Source organism: Mixophyes fleayi, chromosome 3 (genome assembly GCF_038048845.1).
Source record: "Mixophyes fleayi isolate aMixFle1 chromosome 3, aMixFle1.hap1, whole genome shotgun sequence".
Taxonomy (NCBI): Eukaryota; Metazoa; Chordata; class Amphibia; order Anura; family Limnodynastidae; genus Mixophyes; species Mixophyes fleayi.
Genome location: NC_134404.1, coordinates 316,756,661 through 316,779,760, shown reverse-complemented (window position 1 = coordinate 316,779,760; position 23,100 = coordinate 316,756,661). Strand labels below are relative to the sequence as shown.

General features: G+C 38.4%; 1 protein-coding gene across 26 annotated transcripts in view; it reads right to left on the bottom strand.

Moving 5' to 3' along the window:
- The window catches only part of NRXN1 (neurexin 1), a 1,083,382-nt gene that overhangs the window by 341,611 nt on the left and 718,671 nt on the right, over positions 1-23,100 (bottom strand). For 2 of the 26 annotated variants that reach the window (XM_075204078.1, XM_075204079.1), the window contains exon 1: positions 14,176-15,077. The exons of 22 other annotated variants lie outside the window; for them this stretch is intronic. In XM_075204078.1, coding sequence (XP_075060179.1) covers positions 14,176-14,413 — 238 coding nt within the window. In that variant the 5' untranslated portion in view covers positions 14,414-15,077. Of the gene's footprint in view, positions 1-14,175; positions 15,078-23,100 lie in introns of those variants that run through there. 2 more of the 26 variants (XM_075204076.1, XM_075204077.1) reach the window with 1 other exon arrangement.

The window sequence follows — 23,100 nt, the reverse complement described above, 5'->3', positions numbered from 1 at the left end:
AGGATTCTATTCCTTAGAGATGGATAAAGAATTTCCTTTTCCATCATTAAACTCAGCTATCCAGTTAATACCTTACCACGTCCCCATTCCAGATTCCAATGATCACAGCCATTCAATAGAACCTCTTATCTGCAGACACATTAGGATTTGTCGGTAACTCTACAAATAAGCTATATACTAATTTTTAAGGTAGATACCTATTAAACTATTAATTTACAGTAAATGGTGGAAATTAGAGAATACAAGATTTGCTTAAAGAAGTGCTCTAGCAACACATCATAATATGATAAATTGCTTTCTTCCCCCCAAATTTGCAGTTTGGCCAGCATCCGGTGTCTAGGACTCCTGTCAGTGGTGAGAATCTCACCCCACAGCAATTCTTTAATGGTCCTATTTTTTAGCTGCAGCATCCAGGAGAATTTAGAACTTCAACTTATCAACAGCTTTTCTGTCGAGAGCACTGATTGGACAGCTGACACACCGTCTAATCGATGTTCTCAGAGTGCACTGAGGAAGAAACTTCAAATGTAAAATTCTACTGCCTCTAGTGGCAGAAGAATGTGACTGTTACTGAATTGCCAGAGGTATCTCATGGACAGTGAATGTCCTGAATGAACCCCAAGGCAGTTTGGGTATATAATCCTGCCATTTTGGTTCTATAGCCCTTCTCAAAGATAGTTAACTGTTCTTACTTAGATGCAATGACTTTAATTAATTGCACTGTGTGTTTATTCTGTGCCAAATCAAGGAATTTAAGGAGCATGTTAGCATTTAAAAGGTCTGGAGATTTGGCATTCGGGCTGGCAGTTGCCACATAAATTTAAATGTTGGCAGGATTTTATTAAGAAAAATTGTGTTTCACTTCACTGCCGTTTGCATTTGTTCATTGAAAAAGTGTCAACCAGTGTGACAAAGTTACCTTTATGACTTGCCTCAGTACTTTAAATCAGTGTGATTGTTGGTAAAAGCAGGACTAACTTGGTTCATTTATCACGTCCGAAAAATCCCTCAGTGAGGCAACTGACTCTAAGTTTGTTTTGTGACAATTTATGGAACACATTTGTATTTGACTGCTGTTTATTATCAGTTACGTTGCAATTGTGAGTCAATTAGGAAACCTACAATGTCTCTGCTGAACCCAAAGTACAAAAAAAATACAGAAAGGGACCAAGGGAGCAACTTTTGATTGGAATAGATAGATATATAGATAGATAGATAGATAGATAGATAGATAGATAGATAGATAGTTAGATAGATAGAAAGATAGATAGATAGATAGATAGATAGACTGACTTTGATTTTATAGGGGGCAGTTTAGCAGAGCCCATTCAATGCCCAATCTGTATTGAGGCACTCTGATTGGTGGATAGTTCCAGCCATTTACCAATCAGAGTGTGGAGACCTCCAACTACACTGATTGCTTAATGGCCAGCGCCATCCACCAATCAGTGTGCTAGTGGGTACAATGCTGTCGTACCTAGCAACCACTGCATGGTAGCACCTGGCGTCTGAGAAGTATGCACGTGATGCTGCCCGGCTGCTCCCATTTTGCAATCAGTACCACCTGACTGGATCCTCTGACTGCCTCTCGGCAGCCAGGCGCATCTATAAAGTGCCCGAAAACATTAATTGTACCAGCCTCTATTAATAGGGGGGGAGAGTGATTGCCCCCTCTCTATCTGCCCCTGAAATGCATCGATAGATTATAGTAGCTCCCAGGGGTTTCAAAAATCTGAATAAAAAAGAGACGTATAATAATGGGGAAAAGATTTGTGCTACAATAGTAAATCAGTACGGAATCAATGTTTTACTTCAATTGTTGATATGTGTTTTATAATAATCAGTGTTTGTGTTCCTCCTTTTGTTATAGTTGGCCTGAGTCACTAAGGAGAGCAAAGCAATAAAAGGCGTAACTTCCACCTTGGCAAAACCATGTTGCATTGGAGGGGGAGGTAAATTTAAAATGTTGGGACATATTTATAGTTGGGGTACGACATGTTCTAGATCAACTTTAAATTTCAACGTACAAACAAAGCTACCAAGCATTAGTGTGCTAGAAGAAAAAGTAGCCGGTATTTTCCTTACATGCAAAATAATATGATAATTTGCACCTCTTGCATTGTAACATGGTTTGTCCAGGAGCAAATTTACTCCTTTTTTTGCCTTGCTCTCCTTTATGACTCAGGCCCACTGAGTTCATCTTAAATTTAAGTTCTTACCTTAAACTATTAAACCATTTAGTTGTCAAAGATAGAAAGATCTATTTTATATACTCCCTGTTCAATTGAATCATATCAAGTGTAATAAGCATGTGCCCCCCCAGAGTTATTTAATACAACCACCTCTGCCTTGTTATTGTGCCCATCAAATGTGTGCCACCAATATGCCGTGGGTACCATTCAAGATGACTCACTTCTATGCTTGAGAAATACTGCTGTGTGGTAAGATCTAGCGGCTGAGTGCCGGTAGGAACAGGGTAATAGAAGAATCTATTAAAAACACTATGGAGATATTATTATATCATTAATTGTATCTCATAAAGTTGTCATATTATAGTAAGAGATGGCATGTCCAGGACTAACTGACTAGGGACAAAGCAAATATGGTCTTACCATTAAAAGGGAAATTAGTATATATTAGCGTGAGTTAACTAGCCATGAAAGCTTAGCGAGTGTAATATGTTTGCCAGAGAAACGTACTAAGCTACAGTATGGTTGTCTTCCTAAGAGTGAGCCTGGCACCAAATGAGACTTGACAGCCCACACAGTTCCAGTGAGTTTACTGGTGCAGATAAGCAACAATAGATTGTTGCTATTTATTTAGACCTTGTAAATGCACAACAGTCAATCAATAGCGCGTATATGAACAGAGGCAGCAAAGCTTGTATTGAGATGTTTATCAGGAAGCCGTCAGCTGTGTTCCATTCCTGATTACCACGTAGCTGGTCCACAGACAACATCAAAAAAGGCCTTGACTACCTGACGGTGACAAGTAATGCTGGCAACAAGTACAATGTTATATAAACCTCAGTGCATAATATTGCATATTTAAATGTGCATCCAATTAACTACAATGCTGACTGAGATTAATTTATTATTCATTTTACTCTAACTTATGTTAATACTTTCCTAGCAGACATGAAAACTGACTGAAACAGCATATTGAGGTTGTGTGTAAAACTCTGTATAATTAAAATTACAGCTCAAAAAAATTATAAGTAGCGGCATGAAGATTTCAGCTAGTATCGGATACATTTATACATACTGGGCCTGATTCATTAAGGAAAGTATAGCAAAAAAAAAAATGAATAACTTTGCACCTGGACAAAACCATGTTGCATTGAAGGGGGAGCTAAATTTAAAATGTGTGGACAGATTTATAGTTGGGGTAGGGCATGTCCTAGATCAACTTTACATTTCAGTGTAAAAATAAAGCTATCAAGTATTTGTGTGCTACATGAAAAAACAGCCAGTATTTATCCTATGTACAAAAAATTTAATTAATTTGCACCCCTTGAATTGTGACATGGTTTTGTCCAGGAGAAAACTTACTAATTTTTTTGCCTTACTGTTCTTAATGAATCAGGCACACTATCTTGCACAACAATTATTATGTAAGGACTGGTTGATTTGCGTAAACTAAAGCAGAGTTTAGCACATGAGTAATAACATGAAGATTAGAGAAGGGAAGTTGAGTTAATAAGAGGGGTGTAAAAATAGGAGGTGCGGCAGCCACTCCCCTTTGTCTGAGCTTTCCACTGAAGCCCCTCACTCTGTTCTCAAAAGAGCTGAGCAGAAGCCTCTTATGTGCTCAGTAGAAGCTCCTCCTTAAGATCTATTGAGAGTATAGTGGGAGGCCTGGGAGGTGAGAATGGCTTCGCAGGACCCCTACCCAAATTTTGCTACGGGGGCCATTCATGCGCCTGGCTAAAAACAAAAGGATAAAACCATTAACATATGGGAAGAGATGTACTATACATGGTTCTCTACCAATTGTGTAACTGCAATTGTGCAGGGGGTACAAATACAATAGAATCTGCTTACTCAAGAGTATGTGTTATTTGTGCCATGATGATATATACGTATTGTTCTCTGCCTCTTTCACACTCTGTAATATAGTCTGCCCTGCAGTGCCCAGTGCTGCTATATACTTATCTATAACATAATGCAGGAGTTGTCTATCTGTAAGAATAAGTGTGGTCCTTGAGATATGTCCAAATAAACGGCAGGAGGGGGCAGGGTACTCATAAAAAAAAACCTGATTTTCTTAATGGTTTGTTAAGCAGTTTTCAAAACTAAGGAGGAAATGTACTAAACTGCTGGTTTGAAAAGGCTGTAAACTAAACGGCTGCATGTTGTTGTCTGCAGCAGTGTACAGCACAGTTAGAATGTCTAGAGGATAGGTCGGAAAACTGGTGCACAGAGAGGTGTGAATAGAAGTGCTGTAGCCAAAGGCTGTATAACGGGAGACTTGCTGACTGAACGCAGCCTCCGGGGCCCTTTGAGGGCACCCACCTCCCCTAACATCCTCCTTATACTTACAGTTACCCATGCAGAATATATTCCCTTACTCCATTCATACATCAAGCACTAAGGCCCCTAACTTCATAACAACAAACCATAATTTCTATTCATAATACAGTAGTAACGTAAAACCGTAGAACAAATCCCATATTCCACAACCACTACAATAGGACATTAGGACAGATTCTAGCTGTTATTTTGTAGAAAGCGCTAAATAAATGACAACTAGAATCTGATTGGTTGCTATAGGCAACATGTCCACTTATTCAAAACCGCAGTCTACTAAATATACCTTTAACTGTTAAAAGAAATGATTATAATAAGCAGTATGTATGGACCAGAACGTCTCCAGTAGAAGCTGCAGATGATTCCAGTATTGTATTACCTATTGGTTGCATTGGTATACACTGCAATGTAGTAATGTACATCTATACAGGTGGAGCAGTCCTTAGTGAAGCATGCAACTCACCTACTGTAGACATGTATAACATGGTAAAGTCTACTCCATCACGTAGGTAACAAATTGATGTCAGTCTAGTGAATTTAGAAAATATATACAACAATGTTGTCTAATTACTATTTTTATGTTGATTTCCCATTTGATTTGATCAGATTGACATGCTACTCAATAAGGCTGCACGACATGGTATTATAATTTACCGATTAATAGGAATAACTATCACAGTTGCAAACAACAGTTAATTTCGCAAGTAAAGGTAACAAGTCCAATATGAGTGGATGTAATGCTGTAAGTGCGATGCTGCACTAGCTGCTGTAAATGTAATATTATACAGGTTATATATGTTTAGTGAAGCAAAGTCCCCACATGCAGGAGCCAGCTCTGAATCAACTGATTTCACAATATGCAAATAACGACATCATTCCTGAACTGGCATTCACACGTTCAAAAATAATGGTAAAATAATTGCCTCATACATTCCAGTTCACAGCTCCGATGAGGCGGATTGAACATACAGTAGAACACACAGTGAATAAATAGAACAAGTAACACTTATAATACCAGAGCATTGTTGTGTCATGTACCTGTTTATGCAACTGTAAGCGCTTGTTAAAGGAAATTAATGCCACCCTGAAATAAAGTCAAACAAACAAGCAGCAAGTTGGAACGCAAACAAAATGCCCCCAAAAAAATAATTCACGATTACGTCAAAATATAGTTCAAATAACACATGTATACAAAAGGCTATTAGACGGAATTAGTCTATTGCAACATATTCTGGCCACACAGGTTTGATCTAGTGACTGAATGTAAAACCAATTGGAACAACTAGACCACAGACTGCACAATGTGGTGGCTAAGTGGGTAGCACTTCTGCCTCACTGCAATGGAGTCATGAGTTCAATTCCCAACCATGTCCTTATTTGTTAGGAGTTTGTATGTTCACCCCGTGTTTGCGTGGGTTTCCTTCCACACTCCAAAAACATACTACTAGGTCAATTGGCTGCTATCAAATTGACCCTAGTCTGTGTGTATATTAGGGAACTTAGACTGTAAGCTCCAATGGGGCAGGGACTGATGCGAGTGAAACAGGCTATGACCTTCTGTGAACGGGGCGTGGCCTTAGTGGATCAGAGGTGTGGCCTCATTTGCTTTGTCATGCTTTGTGAATAGAGCAAGTGAGAGGACTGGGTCAGTGAAAGGGTCATGTGAGGGGATCAAGAAGAAAGGAAATAGTACTGAATGCGAAGTAACAGAGGGGACGTAGGGCAGAATACATCACTATATGAATCTATGTTCATCCATCCTACTCTATTTTCATACATTTCAAAAGGCAGTCAGCTACATTTTACATTTTAATGACCATCTGTTTAAAGAAACTTTGTGGCTTATGGAGACTGTTTATGTCAGGAGCGGAGCGGAATTATAACATTATTCAGTAGCACTACAGTTGCCGTTGCATTGATCATATTAATACATGTCTGCATTATCCATATATATATTTTCGTAATGCATTAAATGCACTGGCTCAACAATCCTTCAGTGAACATCCCCTTCGTCCTACATATCTGTTGAGAACAGCTAATTGCTTCTGACTTGCATTAGATCTTGTATCACTTCACTTGCACTGTTGGAGAGAGTGAAAAATATGTGGGAGGTAAGAATGGGGTGGAAAACGGTCATTTTTTACTTCTGACACAAATACATTATTCTTAATAACGGGATTCATGTCTGTCGTAACGTGATCGATGGGGTTTTTGTTTGTTTTAATATTATTTTATGGTGAAATTTCACTACAAAAAGAATCTAATATCGCCTGTGGGACTTGCCTACATCTTATTGCTGTGGTAGTGCTTTTATATTTGTGGAAATGCTCTAGTGAGTTCATGCTGTTTCTTGTTGAAGACTAGAGATCATCATTCAAAGGGAATACTTGCGGAACACAAGTATTTTACCCCCTTTGCTTTCGTTGAGGCATGCCAGGCTGCTGCCAATTATTTTGTAGTAATTGGAAGTATAATTAAGATTGCCAAGAAAGGCGCGCTGAATATATTCTTTGAAGGCTTCTTCAGTGGAAAAAAAAAGCATTGTGGTTAAAAAAAAGCAAAATAAAATAAATATTCACTGTATACATGTTATAACTCAATGCACAGCAAGTACATGTGGCTGATTAATGACAAGACATCAGGGACTTGCAAGAGGGTAATGTTAGAGAGCATGGAAGACAACATCTGTCCCAAGCTGGACCTTTCTGTTTAAGGTGGTAAATAAATTTTCCTGGAACACAGATCTCCACAGATCCCCAATAAAAAGGGGGGTTTGACATCAGACAGAGCACACACTGTCGTGTGCAAATGCCAAATGATCCCATATGTTCATTTTCCACAATAACATAAAGTACAACCCTAGGCCAGGAGCAATTATGATAAAAACTAGGCACATTATCGACACGTACAAAGGAGTGCACTCAGGTATTGAAACACGCTCTGACGTTCCGGTAGGCACCCATGTTACACTGCACTAAGTGTCATAAGTCAGTGGCGCACGTAGGGGGGGTTTCTGAGTCTCCAGAAACCCCCCCTGCGCTGACTAAGTGGCCGCTATAGCTGCTCTGTCCTATACAGCAGCCGAGGCGCTGTCAAAGAAGCGTCCGCGGCGGTGCTGTAGTGTATACAGCACCGCTGCGGACGCTTCTTAGACAGAGCCGCGGCTGCTGTATAGGACAGCACTGAAGAAACGGAGCTGCTGCACATGCGCAGCAGCTCTCGCGGGGGGTGGTTTTTTTTTGGGTCGGGGGGGAAACCCCCCCGACAATCCTCCGTTCGCCCCTGTAAGTGATCTGAATACGGGAGGGAATTACAAAGTACGTTTAATATGTTTCTAGATTGGCTATTGGCTCAAAACAACAATCTCCCAAAATTTATGCATAAAATGAAAATAATTGTCAGCAATTATCCTATGTAGCGCTGTAACTGTAAGTACCAACACAACTATGATTTTAAATATTCATAGATTCTATTGTACTAGTTATACACATATGGACATCACTGACAATCATGTACTTTGTGATACATCCCACGGCTGGTAATAATGTATTATGTCTAACTAAAGCGTAATACACAAAATATAATAAATTTCAGTGTTGACAATGAAAGGATTTGTGAAAATGTTGCTTTTTCACTTTCCCAATTTGGTCACAGATTGCTCCTAAAATTATTAATTTCAGTATAAAAAGTATATTTGTATAGAGGAAAAGGATTCATACAATGACCTGAACGGTAATATCTTAAGTGTGTAAATAGGATGAGAGTAGAGTAACAGATCCTAAATACGCGGCATTCTGCAAATTTAGTATGAATCAGAAAGGCTTTTATTTGTCAATAAGGCTATATCAAATTCTACCAAAAGAAGAGATGTTTGAAAATAATACACAACAATAAAGGTATGACAAATTGTGCGTTAAAAAGAACATACTGTATTCATCAAGAAAACTTCTCTCCATTCATAAAGCCATTTCCCATTGATTGATCTCTGCCAGTACTGCACGGGCTTAAGTAGAACATCCTGTGGTGAAACAGTAGTTTAGCAATAATTGCAGAACTGTACAATGTGCCAATCAGATAATGGCCACACCAGGGTTAAAGAGAACCTCTGGCATTGAACGCAATCAAGGTCGTTATCTCAATGACCACCCACACCATTACTAAATATAAAGCAAAATAAAGTTTTCGACTTTAATTTAATAGCTTGAAAATAAAAATGAATTTAATACAAATAAAATGACTTTAATTTGTTGGTCCATACTGGCACTGTGCACCTCTTAGTACAATAAATATATTGCTTTTTCTTCCAGGTTCTGTCTGTACTTTTAAGTGATGTGTTTATCACCTGATGGGGAACAACTCCTTTATCTAACCGGAACGCCAGATTTCTTTGTTGCCCTAAACAAAACACTGGACTGACCAAAGTGTTCACGGACAATACACCATGGGTGAGATAAGCCTTACCTACAGGACATAACTGATGCAAAGTATTTATACCATTCCATCCAATTTATTCCTACAGACACCGAAAAAGATATTGCTCATAACTACCCACTACACAGCTCAAACTGTAGTGATTTTTTTTTTAAATAGCAATCAGAATGTATTTTAAAAATGCAATCTCTTCTAACTGCACAATCCTGGAAACTGGGTCAGCCTGTATAAATATGCAAAGGTTAACTGTAAGCTCTGCTTTGCCACCTTGTAAGCCTTAGAAATGACAAGCCATGATAGGGCAAATGAAGCATAGCAAAGGAGGAGAATGAAGAGAAATCAGCTACGAGTCTCAATCGGGCATCGGTTATTGGTTTGAAATAGAAAATGTCAAAGAGAAAAAAGTAGTACAATACCGCTACAATGACCACAAAATCAAACAAACAAATAATTCTGAGATCATAAATGCCAGCGGCCTAAACAAGGTATCAGTTAGATTAACCGACCTTAGTATTGTGCATGTCTGAATTTTCATATTTCCTTGCCATTCGATATTCTAGCAATTCAAGTCATTTTACACTTGAGCACATGCAGGAATTGTCCATGTGAACGTTATTTTTAATTCTTGTATTTGGTGTTAAATAACCAGGGACTCTGTATAATGGAAATCAATTCCACTGTGCACTTGAATATGTTAGGTTAAAACAAAGTGCACACGTGTGTAATACGAGGTGAGAGAAACTGTGAGTCCACTCAAGCTGCAATCCTTTGTCTTTAGTCATGTTTCTTGAAACGTGTTTTATGGACTGGCAAAAGAACAAAAGGAAGGCTGTAAACTAAACGGCTGCATGTTGTTGTCTGCAGCAGTGTACAGCACAGTTAGAATGTCTAGAGGATAGGTCGGAAAACTGGTGCACAGAGAGGTGTGAATAGAAGTGCTGTAGCCAAAGGCTGTATAACGGGAGACTTGCTGGCTGAACGCAGCCTCCGGGGCCCTTTGAGGGCACCCACCTCCCCGAACATCCTCCTTATACTTACAGTTACCCATGCAGAATATATTCCCTTACTCCATTCAGACATCAAGCACTAAGGCCCCAACTTCATAACAACAAACCATGATTTCTATTCCTAATACAGTAGTAACGTAAAACCATAGAACAATTTCCATAATCCACAACCAATACAATAGGACATAAGGACAGATTCTAGCTGTCGCTTTGTAGAATGTACTAAATAAATGACAGCTAGAATCTGATTGGTTGCTATAGGCAACATCTCCATTTTTCAAAACCGCCGGAAACTCGCAGCTTGATACATTTACCCCAGGAGTTTAATTCAATTCTGAGCAGTCCCTTTGGAGTCTTCTGTGTTGAGATTCCGGTGGGGGGAATTCAATTCTGAGTAAAGTCCGGTCTGATGTGAGCTTGCGGGTAATACAGTATCCAAAACATTTCTGATTTGTGCTTGCACCTCAGCAATGTTTAAATAACCTAACAAACCGTGGAATCCGACGGAACAGCTCTCAGAATTAAATTGGCCCAAGGAATGATATTTTTGTATTCAGGACCATTGACCACATGTCCCATTCCAAGAGTCAAACAGATAAACTTAGTGGAAAGAAGAATAAATTAGTCTATTGTCTAAAACGAGTTTACATTGTTACACTAATAATATAAGCACAAATACAGCAAAATAGAGAAACAAAATACCAGTCCATCATTCAAATGGCCATGACAAAATAAATGCTAAAAAAAATTAGAAGCGTTTAGGAATCAGAAAGCCAATTAATCAGTAAAATAATATGTTTTGTAATAAGGAGTTATGGGGATTACTTATTAATATAGGATTAAACATGCACAGAGTAGTAACACACAGCAGCCAACTAAACAAGCCATCAACTAAAGCCAAATACACACAAGGAGGAAAACCTTTATCTTACTTTTGACCTTTAAAATAAAAACAAACTGGGTCTGAGAAATACCAGTAATGACCAAATGTCAATGTTAGTTAAAACTTCCATCATAACATAATGCACTGAAGTTTTCCACTTCGCTATGCATTGAAACCACAAAAATAATTATGTTTACAGATGGTCAAATTAATTCAGATGTAAGATATATGACTGGTTTCCCCCTTGACACCTCTAACATGACCAACGCTGTCCAACAAAATCAAACAGGAGATAGAAATCTGCAAAGGTTTGCCAGCAGTCAGGATAATTTAAGTGAATTTTTATACATTTGCCAATAATGACAATTATGAACTTTATCTGCATTTTACACGTCCATAAAACATAAAAATATACTTAAATGCAAATTCCTGTTTATATAATTTGTTGTTTAAGAGCTTAATATTGCAGTTAGAAGCTATAGATTGTAAGCTCTTGCTAGCAGCACACTCACTTAATCGGTCTTAAATTATATTCTGTGTTATTACCAATGTATGTTAATTAAAAGAACAAAAATGACATAGGCACCTTCCTAATATTTAAAATGTAAAGTTAAGGTAAAGCCATTTTGTTGTGTCACTTCTTTATTATTAGGACTCTTCGTGGATTGCAATGGTCTCTGCAGGCAATTGCCTCTTCAATTAAATTACTGTGCATGTGATGAGTAGGGGAACAATGGGTGACTTATGATATCACAGGTAGTGGTGGCAGTGGGAGACGTCGCGTAGAGAAAGGGGCTGAGCGTCATTCAATAGACACTGCTCGGTATTCCAAGACAGGTATTTTAAATAAGTGGGAAAACATTAGAATGTTATCAATTCCCTAAATACATAGTTAAGCAATAACAGCTTCTCTAATGCTGGTTTTAAAGCTTAATCACTTGAAGACCACAGGATCTCCCACCGTCATTAGCAGGCCAGATTTCACAATGTGCAGTATCTCAAAGGACATAACTTTATTATTTTCTGAGCTCATATGAGTGAATTTATTATTTCTATTGTCTTAGGACAAATAGGACTTATTTTGCTAGTACATTTGAATAAATATTGCATTATTTTCCAGGCATTATATTAAGAAACAATATTTAAAATAGGGGAAACATACAAATTCCATATATTTTGCTTTAGGTAATTTAACATGATTGCAACAACCCTAGATATTCACTCCATATCTTGATCAACTAGATCTGGGTATAAGGATATAAAATATATGCACTTTATCCATGGTCTGACACAGTAATGTGGACTAAGGAGCTAAGGTGAATATTTAAATATTTTTTTTTTAGGATAGAGACAATCAGGACCACCCCTACACTGCTATTGGTACCCCCACTCAGGTCATGATGACATCACCAGGTCACTACTGGGGGTGGGAATGTTTTTGCACTTTTGCATTCAACATTCTGCATTAATGTAAACGCTGCATGCTGGCGATCATAGAGGCTGGAGCCAAACCCATTGCTTAATGCACCAGCAGGGGCCCCTATTGTAATCACTGACTGCCAGCATATACAGGAGCCATTACCGGCCATCAGAAATATACATCTGGGTACACAATTAGAGCCTATAGCCCCCAGTTAATTTTCTAAAACCGGTCATAAGCCATTTTAAAACAAGTGGGGGCTTCAAAGACAGATACAGACAGACACAGAGCCACAAGATGAGTAGATAGATAGATAGATAGATAGATAGATAGATAGATAGATACTTTAATATATATATATATATATATATATATATATATATATATATATATATATATATATATATATATTTAAAACACAGTTCAAATAAAGTAAAATAACACATGAATTAAAATCTATCAAAAATGTATTGAAAGCAAGGCTATACTGAACTAATTCACATATATATTTAATTTATTTGTTAGCACAGATGTTCCTAGAAACAATTTTAAGTCCCTCAGACTCCTGAGATCAAGCCTTTTCTGCACAGAATATAAATCTGCCTTCCCACTATATCTTCCCTGGGGAACCTGCATCAACTTCCATATGAAAGTAAAATTGCACGATCGTGATAGTCTTACACCTGCATTGATAATAGAAAGACGTCTTGGTTTCCCTAATTTATCCCGGCCCTAGATGTACTGGAACACATAGAACTGATAAATTAACAGACAATAGAACATACAAGAATAAAATATTTTAAATTAAGCTGGTATCATAGATATTTTTGCATTTCTTTCTTCAGCTATAACTATATACACTATCATAGGCAGCAGCATCCCAAGATAATATGTTTTCTAATTACTGTGTTGCCTTATGCTCAGCCCAGCATTCCATCCACTGGGTTAATGCTGAAGAAGTAATCATCAAACGGGGGTTCAGGTAATGATGTGCATGAATGTAGGTGAATAAAGCCAACCCAGGCGACAGTAAGTGAAATATCTGTGACGGGAGAGCAGTAAAGAAGAAAATACAATCACTGTACCATAAGGTTCTACACTATTCTCACACATAAGGGGAACTGATGCTGAACTCTGCATTTTGACTTTATTGTGCCTGTATGTAGTAGTGGTTTTGTATATTTTGGATTATACATTACAGAATCCCATCTGTGCTTGGCTTCCATGGCAGAAATGAATGAAGCTGTGGAACAATAGGGGGACTGAGTAGTAATTGGAGAGTCAGCAATACAAATAACAAATGTTACAGTCTGGCTTGCACGGATATATACACATAGCTACAGAGGGCACTGGTCACAAGCAATGAGTGCTCCACTGTCCAGTGACTGCAAACAACAGCTGATTAAGGATTGCACACACTCACCGACGGTGTCCATGTGTGTATCATACACTACAACGGTCTACACACATCCAGAATACAATGTACTGCACACTTGTCATGTAGACCTGTGTCTAACATATTTTGCTACCCAGAGCAATGCAAACTGCACATGCTGTAAATATATAGAATAATATTAATCAGTACAGTATACACCTACTTACATCACTTCACATATGCACTATTTACTGCAAACCCAAGAAATTTGCAGTTCCCTATTAATTAAATAATACACATATCTCTTCGCAGCATGAAACCCTTTGCTTATTCACATCCAGATACCATTAAGAGAACAGCAGTACTGCTTGTACAGTATTAACCTCTTCCAGACCAGGTTGGAGGCGTTAAGAGGCGTTAACCTTTACTTTGATAAATAGTAAAGTATTAAATTTATTTACTGTAGGTTTTGGCCACTCAACGGGATTAAAAAAAAAACAGACATCGTTGAGGTGAACAAAAAAACCCACCGTTTCCTCCCCTCAAGGAAGCAGGTGACCTGTAGATCGCGATAGGCGCCGATACATGCTTCCCTCCGTGGAAGTGATGAATGTGATGAGAGCCCAGATTCGATCCTCCCCAGGTCACCCCGAAGACCCCGCTGAGGGTAAGAGGCAGTATCCACATGGCCAAGCGGAGACAGGCGCTGCCGGGGCCCGGGTCAGCGCTGGAGTTCCAAGGCATCCGCTGCTGCTGCTGCTGCTGCATGGAGCAGTCAGGCAGCGCGCAGCCTTCCGGACGCAGCTCTACACAAACTTTTCCCCAACACTCCACAAGCCTTAGAATTTACAGCGCCATCCCAGCTGCGCGTCTCCTCTTTCCTTTCACTCCTGGAAATAGAGGGTTTCTCCCTGTTTTTTTTGTCTTCTACTTCATTCTTTCCCCCAGTTTTCTGGTCCAATGAAACCAAACCCCAGCCAAACGCATAGTCACTTAGAAAAGCACAATCTGTATCTCTTCACTCGATCCTCTTCAAATCAGAAGAGGTGACAAGTTGAGGAGCAGCGTTCAATTAATGATCCATACTTTGCAAAACTACCAGCATAAAAGGGATTTCCTCTAGATGAATCGCAGCCATAATAATCCACAGGATATCCAGTTAGAATACTGAAGAAAAAGCCACTTCCTAGAGCTTGCTGAGGAATAAAAATTGATGTGCTCTCTTAGATTCTGCATTTAGTGTATGTACTCACAGAGCAGTCTTAACCACAGCAGCTCAATAATCAGCCTTCCCCCCAAGCAATCTGAGTGGTCTGACTATTAGCAGTAATACCAAAGGATGTTTCCAGAGAATAGTGCACCCTTATGAAAGAATCAAGGAGAAGAATATGCTTCCGATCTGAAGCCTATGCAAATCTGCAGTCTCCAAACAGCAAATCACTGAAGCTTGGATGCAATGCAGAGGAAGAGCCTATGTGAAAGAGGGAGGCAGAATAATGGTGTGAAAAAAAAACCCTTTCTGAATCCCATTGCTATTATTATACACCTAGAACACCAAAGCATGTGCTGCTCAGTTTTCAGAAATGTTCAAAAGAAACAGCACTCTCATCTTCGCCGTTTGCACAAGGCACTGATGCAGATATACTTAGCATTTCCCCTTTCATGCTATAGATCAAATATTCCAACATCTTGGAAAAAAAAAAAAGAAGAAAACTTACACACATCTTCTTAACCCTTTGCATGCTAGAGAGTACCATAAACCTATCGGAGAATTAATCAATGTGTTGTTGCGCCGCCTTGCGCTCTAAAGGTTACATGTCATGATTGCTGTTTGCATGCCCTAGATAACTTTTTTCGGGGAGTGAGGGGCTCTGCCATAAGGTTCTATAAAGACGAACCATATTGCTATCCACACCGTTGTCTCTCCGGAGTGCCGGAGAAAGCAGGTCTGTAGGAATGCAAAAAAAAAAAGCCCACACAGTAAAATAAAATTCAACTGGGTGTAATTTTTCTTCTGTGCGTAATAATCTCGCTGATCGTTTTTTATTTATCCATGTGGGACAGGAATTCGACTGTAATTTTGAAGGAGACTTGTTTGGAAGGCGTTAAGGAACAAAATCATTACTATGTAGTCGCTGTCCATCGCGGTGGTGCTGAACAGGTTAAGCTGGGGAGCTGCTTAGTCCCGTTTGCTTTCCACCAGCTTACAAAGCTGCAGTGTAGCCCTGATCGCTTCCATTGCTTTTTATTTTGTTTTACATAGATTGATCCACAAAGTCTCCCTTTGGATAGAATGACTAATCATATAAGCACTTGGGGTACATTTTGGATAATCTTGTTTGTTCACAATCAACACCTCGATGCCCACAGTTACCTCATTATCACTACATGAATTTCTAGGGCTGTCGCATAAACTGTATCCAGAGGTGCAAGGGTTACTCACCAAGACAATTCTTCTACAGTCATATGCTACATTGTGACAGGTGTCAGTGAGTTTGCTTGTTATTTTGGGGGTACTGCATGTAAAGATAATATTAATAACGGGCACTGTACATCTCAGTATGTAAATACACGGTAAGATAAATTTACCTGCTAATGCTTTAGCAATTATCCCTAAAGTTTCCTTTTTTTAAGTTTAAAGTCTTTGTCTTATCTCCTAAGTAAATCTGTTACAGTTCTCAGGGGGTTATCCAGACTGATTTATACTTACAGTGGTGAGTTGGTGCTAAATTAAACATCACTTTCCTGAAGGATTGAATCAGATTATAGCAGGCAGGTCTGTTTAAGGGAATTGAAAGGGAGATGTCCTCATCCTCCTTATATATTGAAGATGTTCCACAGCCCACTTCAACACAACAATCAAACACCATTTACATTTATAACTGTTTATTGCTTGTGTGTAGATTCCAAATAAAGTTGGAAAACAGATTCCTGCAGATCCTAGCATAGCTGCATGCATACATTGCATATAGGGTATAATCCAGTTATAATTATGTGCTCATTCACATTTTTCCACATGCAAATACATATATTAACAACGTGGGCAGAAAATCATTGTTGCAAAATTGATCTGAGCTACTGTATCAATAAAATTTATGAAGCATGTCATTACAGTATACATAGAACTGACAAGGTCCACAGACCCAAAACAAAATGAATAGGCTAATTCTAACTTAAATGAGTGAGACTCTATATGTGTTGATGGGGCCAGTGAAGCCAGCAATGAGTAAGTCTGCCTTCCTATGACAGTCTCATTACTATCTGTCTGCACATAGAGTAACTGCGCAATCAATTCTCCAACCATCCTAATTAGCTGAAGGTCCAAGCTTTAAACCACGGAGCCGGACGCATAAGCACTAGATATTTTGTGCCATGGGTGCTGTTATTTATATTTGCTCAAAGTGATGGCTAATTACATCTAGGGGTAAATGTATGAAGTTTCCCTTTACAAGGCAGAGCCACTTTAAATTTAAGCGCTGAAGACGCCGAACTCGCGGGTGTTGAAGAACCCGGAGCTTCATACATTTACCCCCTAGTGTTACATTTATTAAACCGGGAAATAGAGCAATAAATAAACTTCCAACTCATCTCCAATATCCTAATATTCTTCAGGGCAAATGCTGTACAAGGGGGAAGTTACACAAGAGGGCTGTTTGCACTCTAGAGACAGCTCCCTTACTTTCTAAGCTCGGCAAAAGAGAGATGCTCTGCAAAATATATAATCAGATAAACGTGGAAGGGTAGGGGCTTAACTAATTAAAATGCTGGGCCACATAACAAAATTTGTAAGCATCGCCATAAGAAAATATATTTGCTCAGATACCCTCCACTGTTAGTCTTATATTTCAAGAAGATAAACCCCCATTGGCAATCTATATTGCACATACATAAATCCCAATGCTAGTTATATAGAGACTGAGGATCACTCTTAACCACATGCTAGTCATCTACTGAATCTATCTATCTCATATCTATCTATCTATCTATCTATCTATTTATCTATCTATCTCATATCTATCTATCTCATATCTATCTATTAATCTATTTATCTATTTATCTATCTATCTAACTCATATCTATCTATCTATCTAACTCCTATCTATCTATCTATCTATCTATCTAACTCCTATCTATCTATCTATCTATCTATCTATCTATCTCATATCTATCTATCTATCTATCTAACTCCTATCTATCTATCTATCTATCTATCTATCTGTCTATCGATCTCATATCTATCTATCTATCTATCTATCTCATAACTATCTATCTATCTAACTAACTCATATCTATCTATCTATCTATCTATCTATCTATCTATCTATCTATCTCATATCTATCTAACTAACTATCTCATATCTATCTATCTATCTATCTATCTATCTATCTATCTATCTAACTAACTCCTATCTATCTATCTATCTATCTAACTCCTATCTATCTATCTATCTCATATATATCTAACTAACTATATCATATCTATCTATCTATCTAACTCCTATCTATCTATATATCTATCTATCTCCTATCTATCTATCTATCTAACTCATATCTATCTATCTATCTCATATCTAACTAACTATCTCATATCTATCTCTCTATCTCTCTATCTATCTATCTAACTAACTCATATCTATCTATCTATCTATCTAACTCATATCTATCTATCTATCTATCTCATATCTATCTAACTAACTATCTCATATCTATCTCTCTATCTATCTATCTATCTAACTCATATCTATCTATCTATCTATCTCATATCTATCTATCTATTTATCCCTACTTTCTGTACATTTGTATAATGGGTTGAAGTAATATCTGAGCATGTAAAAGGATGTTCAATATGATGTTGTGTTTTTAAAGTCGAGATAGTTCTCTCCTGAGGGATTTGTGTGCAGCTTTCTGCATCTAAAACAGACTGAACAGAAACAGAAGTCATAAGTACATCCCCAGCCACAAAGACAAACCTTCATCTTTGATACAATGTAGCGAACCCTTAATTTCCTTTTACAGCTCCTCATGTAAATGTTGTCTTTGCTCCACTATACACTGATGTCCACTTGAGACTCTAAGATCATTGCAGGGAAAAGCTTTTTTATTTACTTCAACAACGATTTAGAAAGTAAACCTCAGCCAAGGCGCAGGAAATAAATGCATTGAGAAGCAAGTAAGCATGGCTCCTCTCTCCACTAACAGAATCAACGTCAAACACAGAGAAAGCAATGGATCATGAAAAGAAAGCAATTTCCTACTGCAGGGATTAAGAAATGCCCCCTTTGTACTTCTAAATAAAAGTTTTCATTTTTTTTTCTTTTAAAGAAATACTGATATATTTTATTTCAGTTTAAATAAATAGTCTCTCGAGGAGCACCAACATAGATCCAAACAACTTCACTTCTTTCCCAATCAATAACACAGACAAAACCCTTTTTATTGCTCATCTTTCAGCAACCTTATTGATAGAGCAAGAAAAATGTAACTCCTACACTAGTGAGAGATAATTACCTTAACTAGACTGACTTTCCAGTAAACATCCCCTCTACATTTCATCCCAAGAGCAACATCACATTTTTTTTTTTCCTTTAATCCTCACAATGTTGTAAACGCTAATCATGTCTCTCCTCCTGTCGAAGGGCCATCCGGCAGTGCAGGAGTTAACACAGGCCCTACAATAAGAAGGAACCATTTCTAAGACACAGCATTCTTCATGCAAGAGTATTTCTAATGTCCTGATCCTCACAGAACACAATTATGCTGTTTATTCTGAAAAGATACAACATAAGATTACTGGGTGCAAACATAATTATAACAGTAACTTTAATTGGTCAAGGTAGACAAAACTCTGTGAACTTTAGGGGGTGAATTAAATAAAGACATAGGGCCTTGTTGTTAATGCCAGGACCAAATCTAGCTGAATGGTGCAGATTTACACCTGGGCAAATCATGATGTAGTGCAAAGGGTGCAAATGCAGGGAAAATAGTCCTTGTTATTCTACGTCCCACAGAAATATATCGGGCAGCTTTATTTTACCTCTGTGATTTATGAGTTGAGCCAGGACTCTCCACACACCCAACTCTAAATTTGGTCACACAGTTTAAACTTGTCTGCCCCCCCCCTGCCATGCAATATTGCTTTGCCAAAAACAAAATCATCATGCAACCTGTGGCTCGCAAGTGGTTTGGAACTGTAAGTCCCAACATTCCCTGCCAGCAAGAGGCAAGGGACATTTGATAATGTATTCCTGCCATTCCTTGGACATCTGCGTCTTACAAATTGTTGTATAACTACTAGTCCCAGCATGCCCTGTCAGCCTCTACATTTATTTGCTTAAGTGGGGTAAGAGTAAAGTTTTTTCTCCATAATATCCTCTCCTGTTCCCATATTATTGTATTGAATCTGTTGACTAAAAAGCCAATTCATGAATATATTTACTGAAGAGCAATTTTGGCAGTCAGGTTATTTTTTTACTGCGTGCCAAATTCACAAGATCCAATCCCTTTGTTGCCTCCCATTCATAGACTTACTCGTTGCCATGTCCCTGACACTATAAACTAGGTGTGTCTGCATCAACAAACACGAAATAGCAAACAGAAAGCCTGGCCACATTTATTGATTGTCGATATCTGACCGCAGTAATATTACAATATACCAGATGGAACAACTAAACTTGCTCCATCTGCATTGAGCCACCCAGCCAGAATCACTTTTAGTACATTTAGCCCTCTGTAAATCGCTCCCAATTTAAAAAAAAAAGACGTTGTAACATTTAGTGAGTTCAACTTTGCATGATTCCCATGTTTCATTATTGCTGCATAAATTTTAAAGGCATTTCTATGATTATCTCATAGTAGGAAAATGAGAAAATGTAGTATCCATTGTACTAGATTCAAACACTATGGTCATTGCACATATCTGCATACCCTCTCATATGCAGCATTATTTAATACAGTAATATAATATGTAGCACATACCACTGTACAGATCTCATCATTGCAGTGCTATTTCCTCCACCATCCACCGGAGGGGTTTCATCCTCAAATAGGTCACATGTGATTATACAAGCTAATACATGCTACCGCTTTCAGCATGCAAAACATAACAAATTGTTTTGCCTTCATTAACATAGTTAACAGGCTCTAGGTAATCAGACTTTATTTATAGAAACAATACATTACTGAAAATTCTTTTTATGTAAATAACTATGTGTATGAGGAGTACTGGCATGCTATTTAGGTGTTTTTTCTCTTTTATTTATGTGGCGTCATTATCTAGAGTTCAGATGGCGCGTATTACTAAGGAAGGGTAATTGCAATGCAAAAGTGTACACCTTCTTCTGTGTTCTTGTTGTATGATATGAACTTACATATGTGCATTAACCCTGTACTGTAGGTACACATGTGCATAACCAGCACACTGGCAGCTAAGTCATTTAGTAGTGGAGGATCTCCATATGACATAATATACTTATACGATTACCTGTGTAGAATGTAGGTTCTTTTCTAGCCTAACAGTGGGGGGTTTTGGCCAAATAAGCAGAAGCCTGCTTTGACAAGCAGTTACAAGGGTTATACCCACTAGCCGAATGCATCATTTATAAAAGTCATGGGCTGTGAAAGACTGTAGCGGCGGTCATTGCTGGCGGAAGGGGACATCACATGACTGGATGTCACGGGATCACATGCCACTCATATCCAATTAGTCTCTTTAGTCGGTAACACCGGCGCTTCATACTCACTTGGCCAATTTTGTTAAATAATGCAAGCAACCAAGGAAAGCTCATTCTCTTGAAGAATCCAACCCTGTTCCCTATAGTTAAGGTTAGTCTACCTACAAGACAGTATATGGTCCTGAGATGGAGCATAACTCAGCATCACCTTGTGATGTAATATTGGTAGAAAGGTGGCAGAATGCTGCACAGGCCTAGTACCCCTAAATATTCAGCCTAGAGAGAGGACACAAAGATCTGTAGACCTTGCAGATTGTATCATGCTTGTCCTGGTTGGTCTCTCTGATATGGTGAAAGTCTTGAGTGAATTTGGTATCTGATCTTATGCTTACCCTACCCACAATAACTGTTCATTAAAGCATTTAGAATATTTGCCTTTCACCTTTCCCATATTGTATTCACCACATGAACGAACACACACAACAGGAATCCGCTAAAACATCCTGGTAAACCAACATGAATGCAACCAGAGTCCTCTCGTGTGCCCGATAATTCCAAATCATTTGCTTCAGTCTGCCCTCCATTGTAATCTATTGGTGAGTACAAGGACATACGTTGGACTGTGTATGGGCCATGAAACGCTATTTACTAATATCACCTATTTCCCCCGTTTAGAATTTCAGTTCAATTTCAGTTTAACTTGAAACAATTCCAAATGATTTTCCTCAGTCTCCCCTCCATTGTATTCTATGAAGCCGGGCAGAAGGACTTCACATGTAAAACAGCATAAAACCACTGTCTACCTTTGTTTCCATAGCCAACTTCTCTTAATCCAGCAACTTTGCCAAACAGTTTACTCATCTCCTAAGCAGTCGTAGAAAATGAAAACAAAGTGCATGGCATCATATAAGTACTAGTGTCACAGAACTAATATTGTGGTTTGTGCTGCATCAAGTACGGAAAATTAATTACCTTGATAATACCTATGCCCTGATTCACCCACTTTCCAGGCAAATGCTATGTGCACACTATGGGCTAGATTTACTAAGCTGCGGGTTTGAAAAAGTGGGGATGTTGCCTATAGCAACCAATCAGATTCTACCTTTCATTTATTTAGTACTTTCTACAAAATGACAGCTAGCATCTGATTGGTTGCTATAGGCAACATCCCCACTTTTTCAAACCTGCAGCTTAGTAAATCTAGCCCTATGCCTCTTACTGACATATCCACCACATTCAGGGAGATAGCAAGAGTAATGACATGAGAAACGTGGAAAAGTGGTTCATGCACTGAACGTGGATTTCCCTTTATGAATGACTCCAATATCCCACGCCTGTCTTTTCTTATGTACAGAAAGCTGCTATTTTACTAAAATCCTAGAAAAAGTAAACTGGTAACACATTATTGGGTTTCCTCCGGGTGCTCTGGTTTCCTCCCACACTTTGTCTGTCTGTGTCTGTCCCTGACTGTCTCTGTCTGTCTCTCTGTCTGTCTGTCTGTCTGTCTCTATCTCTGTGTGTGTATGTTAGGGAGTTTAGACTGTAAGCCCCAATGGGGCAGGGACTGATGTGAGTGAGTTCTCTGTACAGCGCTGCGGAATTAGTGGCGCTATATAAGTAAATGGTAATAATAATAATAATTATTGATTCACAAAACTTTAATAAGATGACAGCCCAGTATGAAATGTTTGTCAGTTGATAAACTAAAGGCTCATTTACATGGGTGTTGCAAAATAATGCCTGTTAAATATATTATGCCAGATTCATTAAGGAAAATAAGGCAAA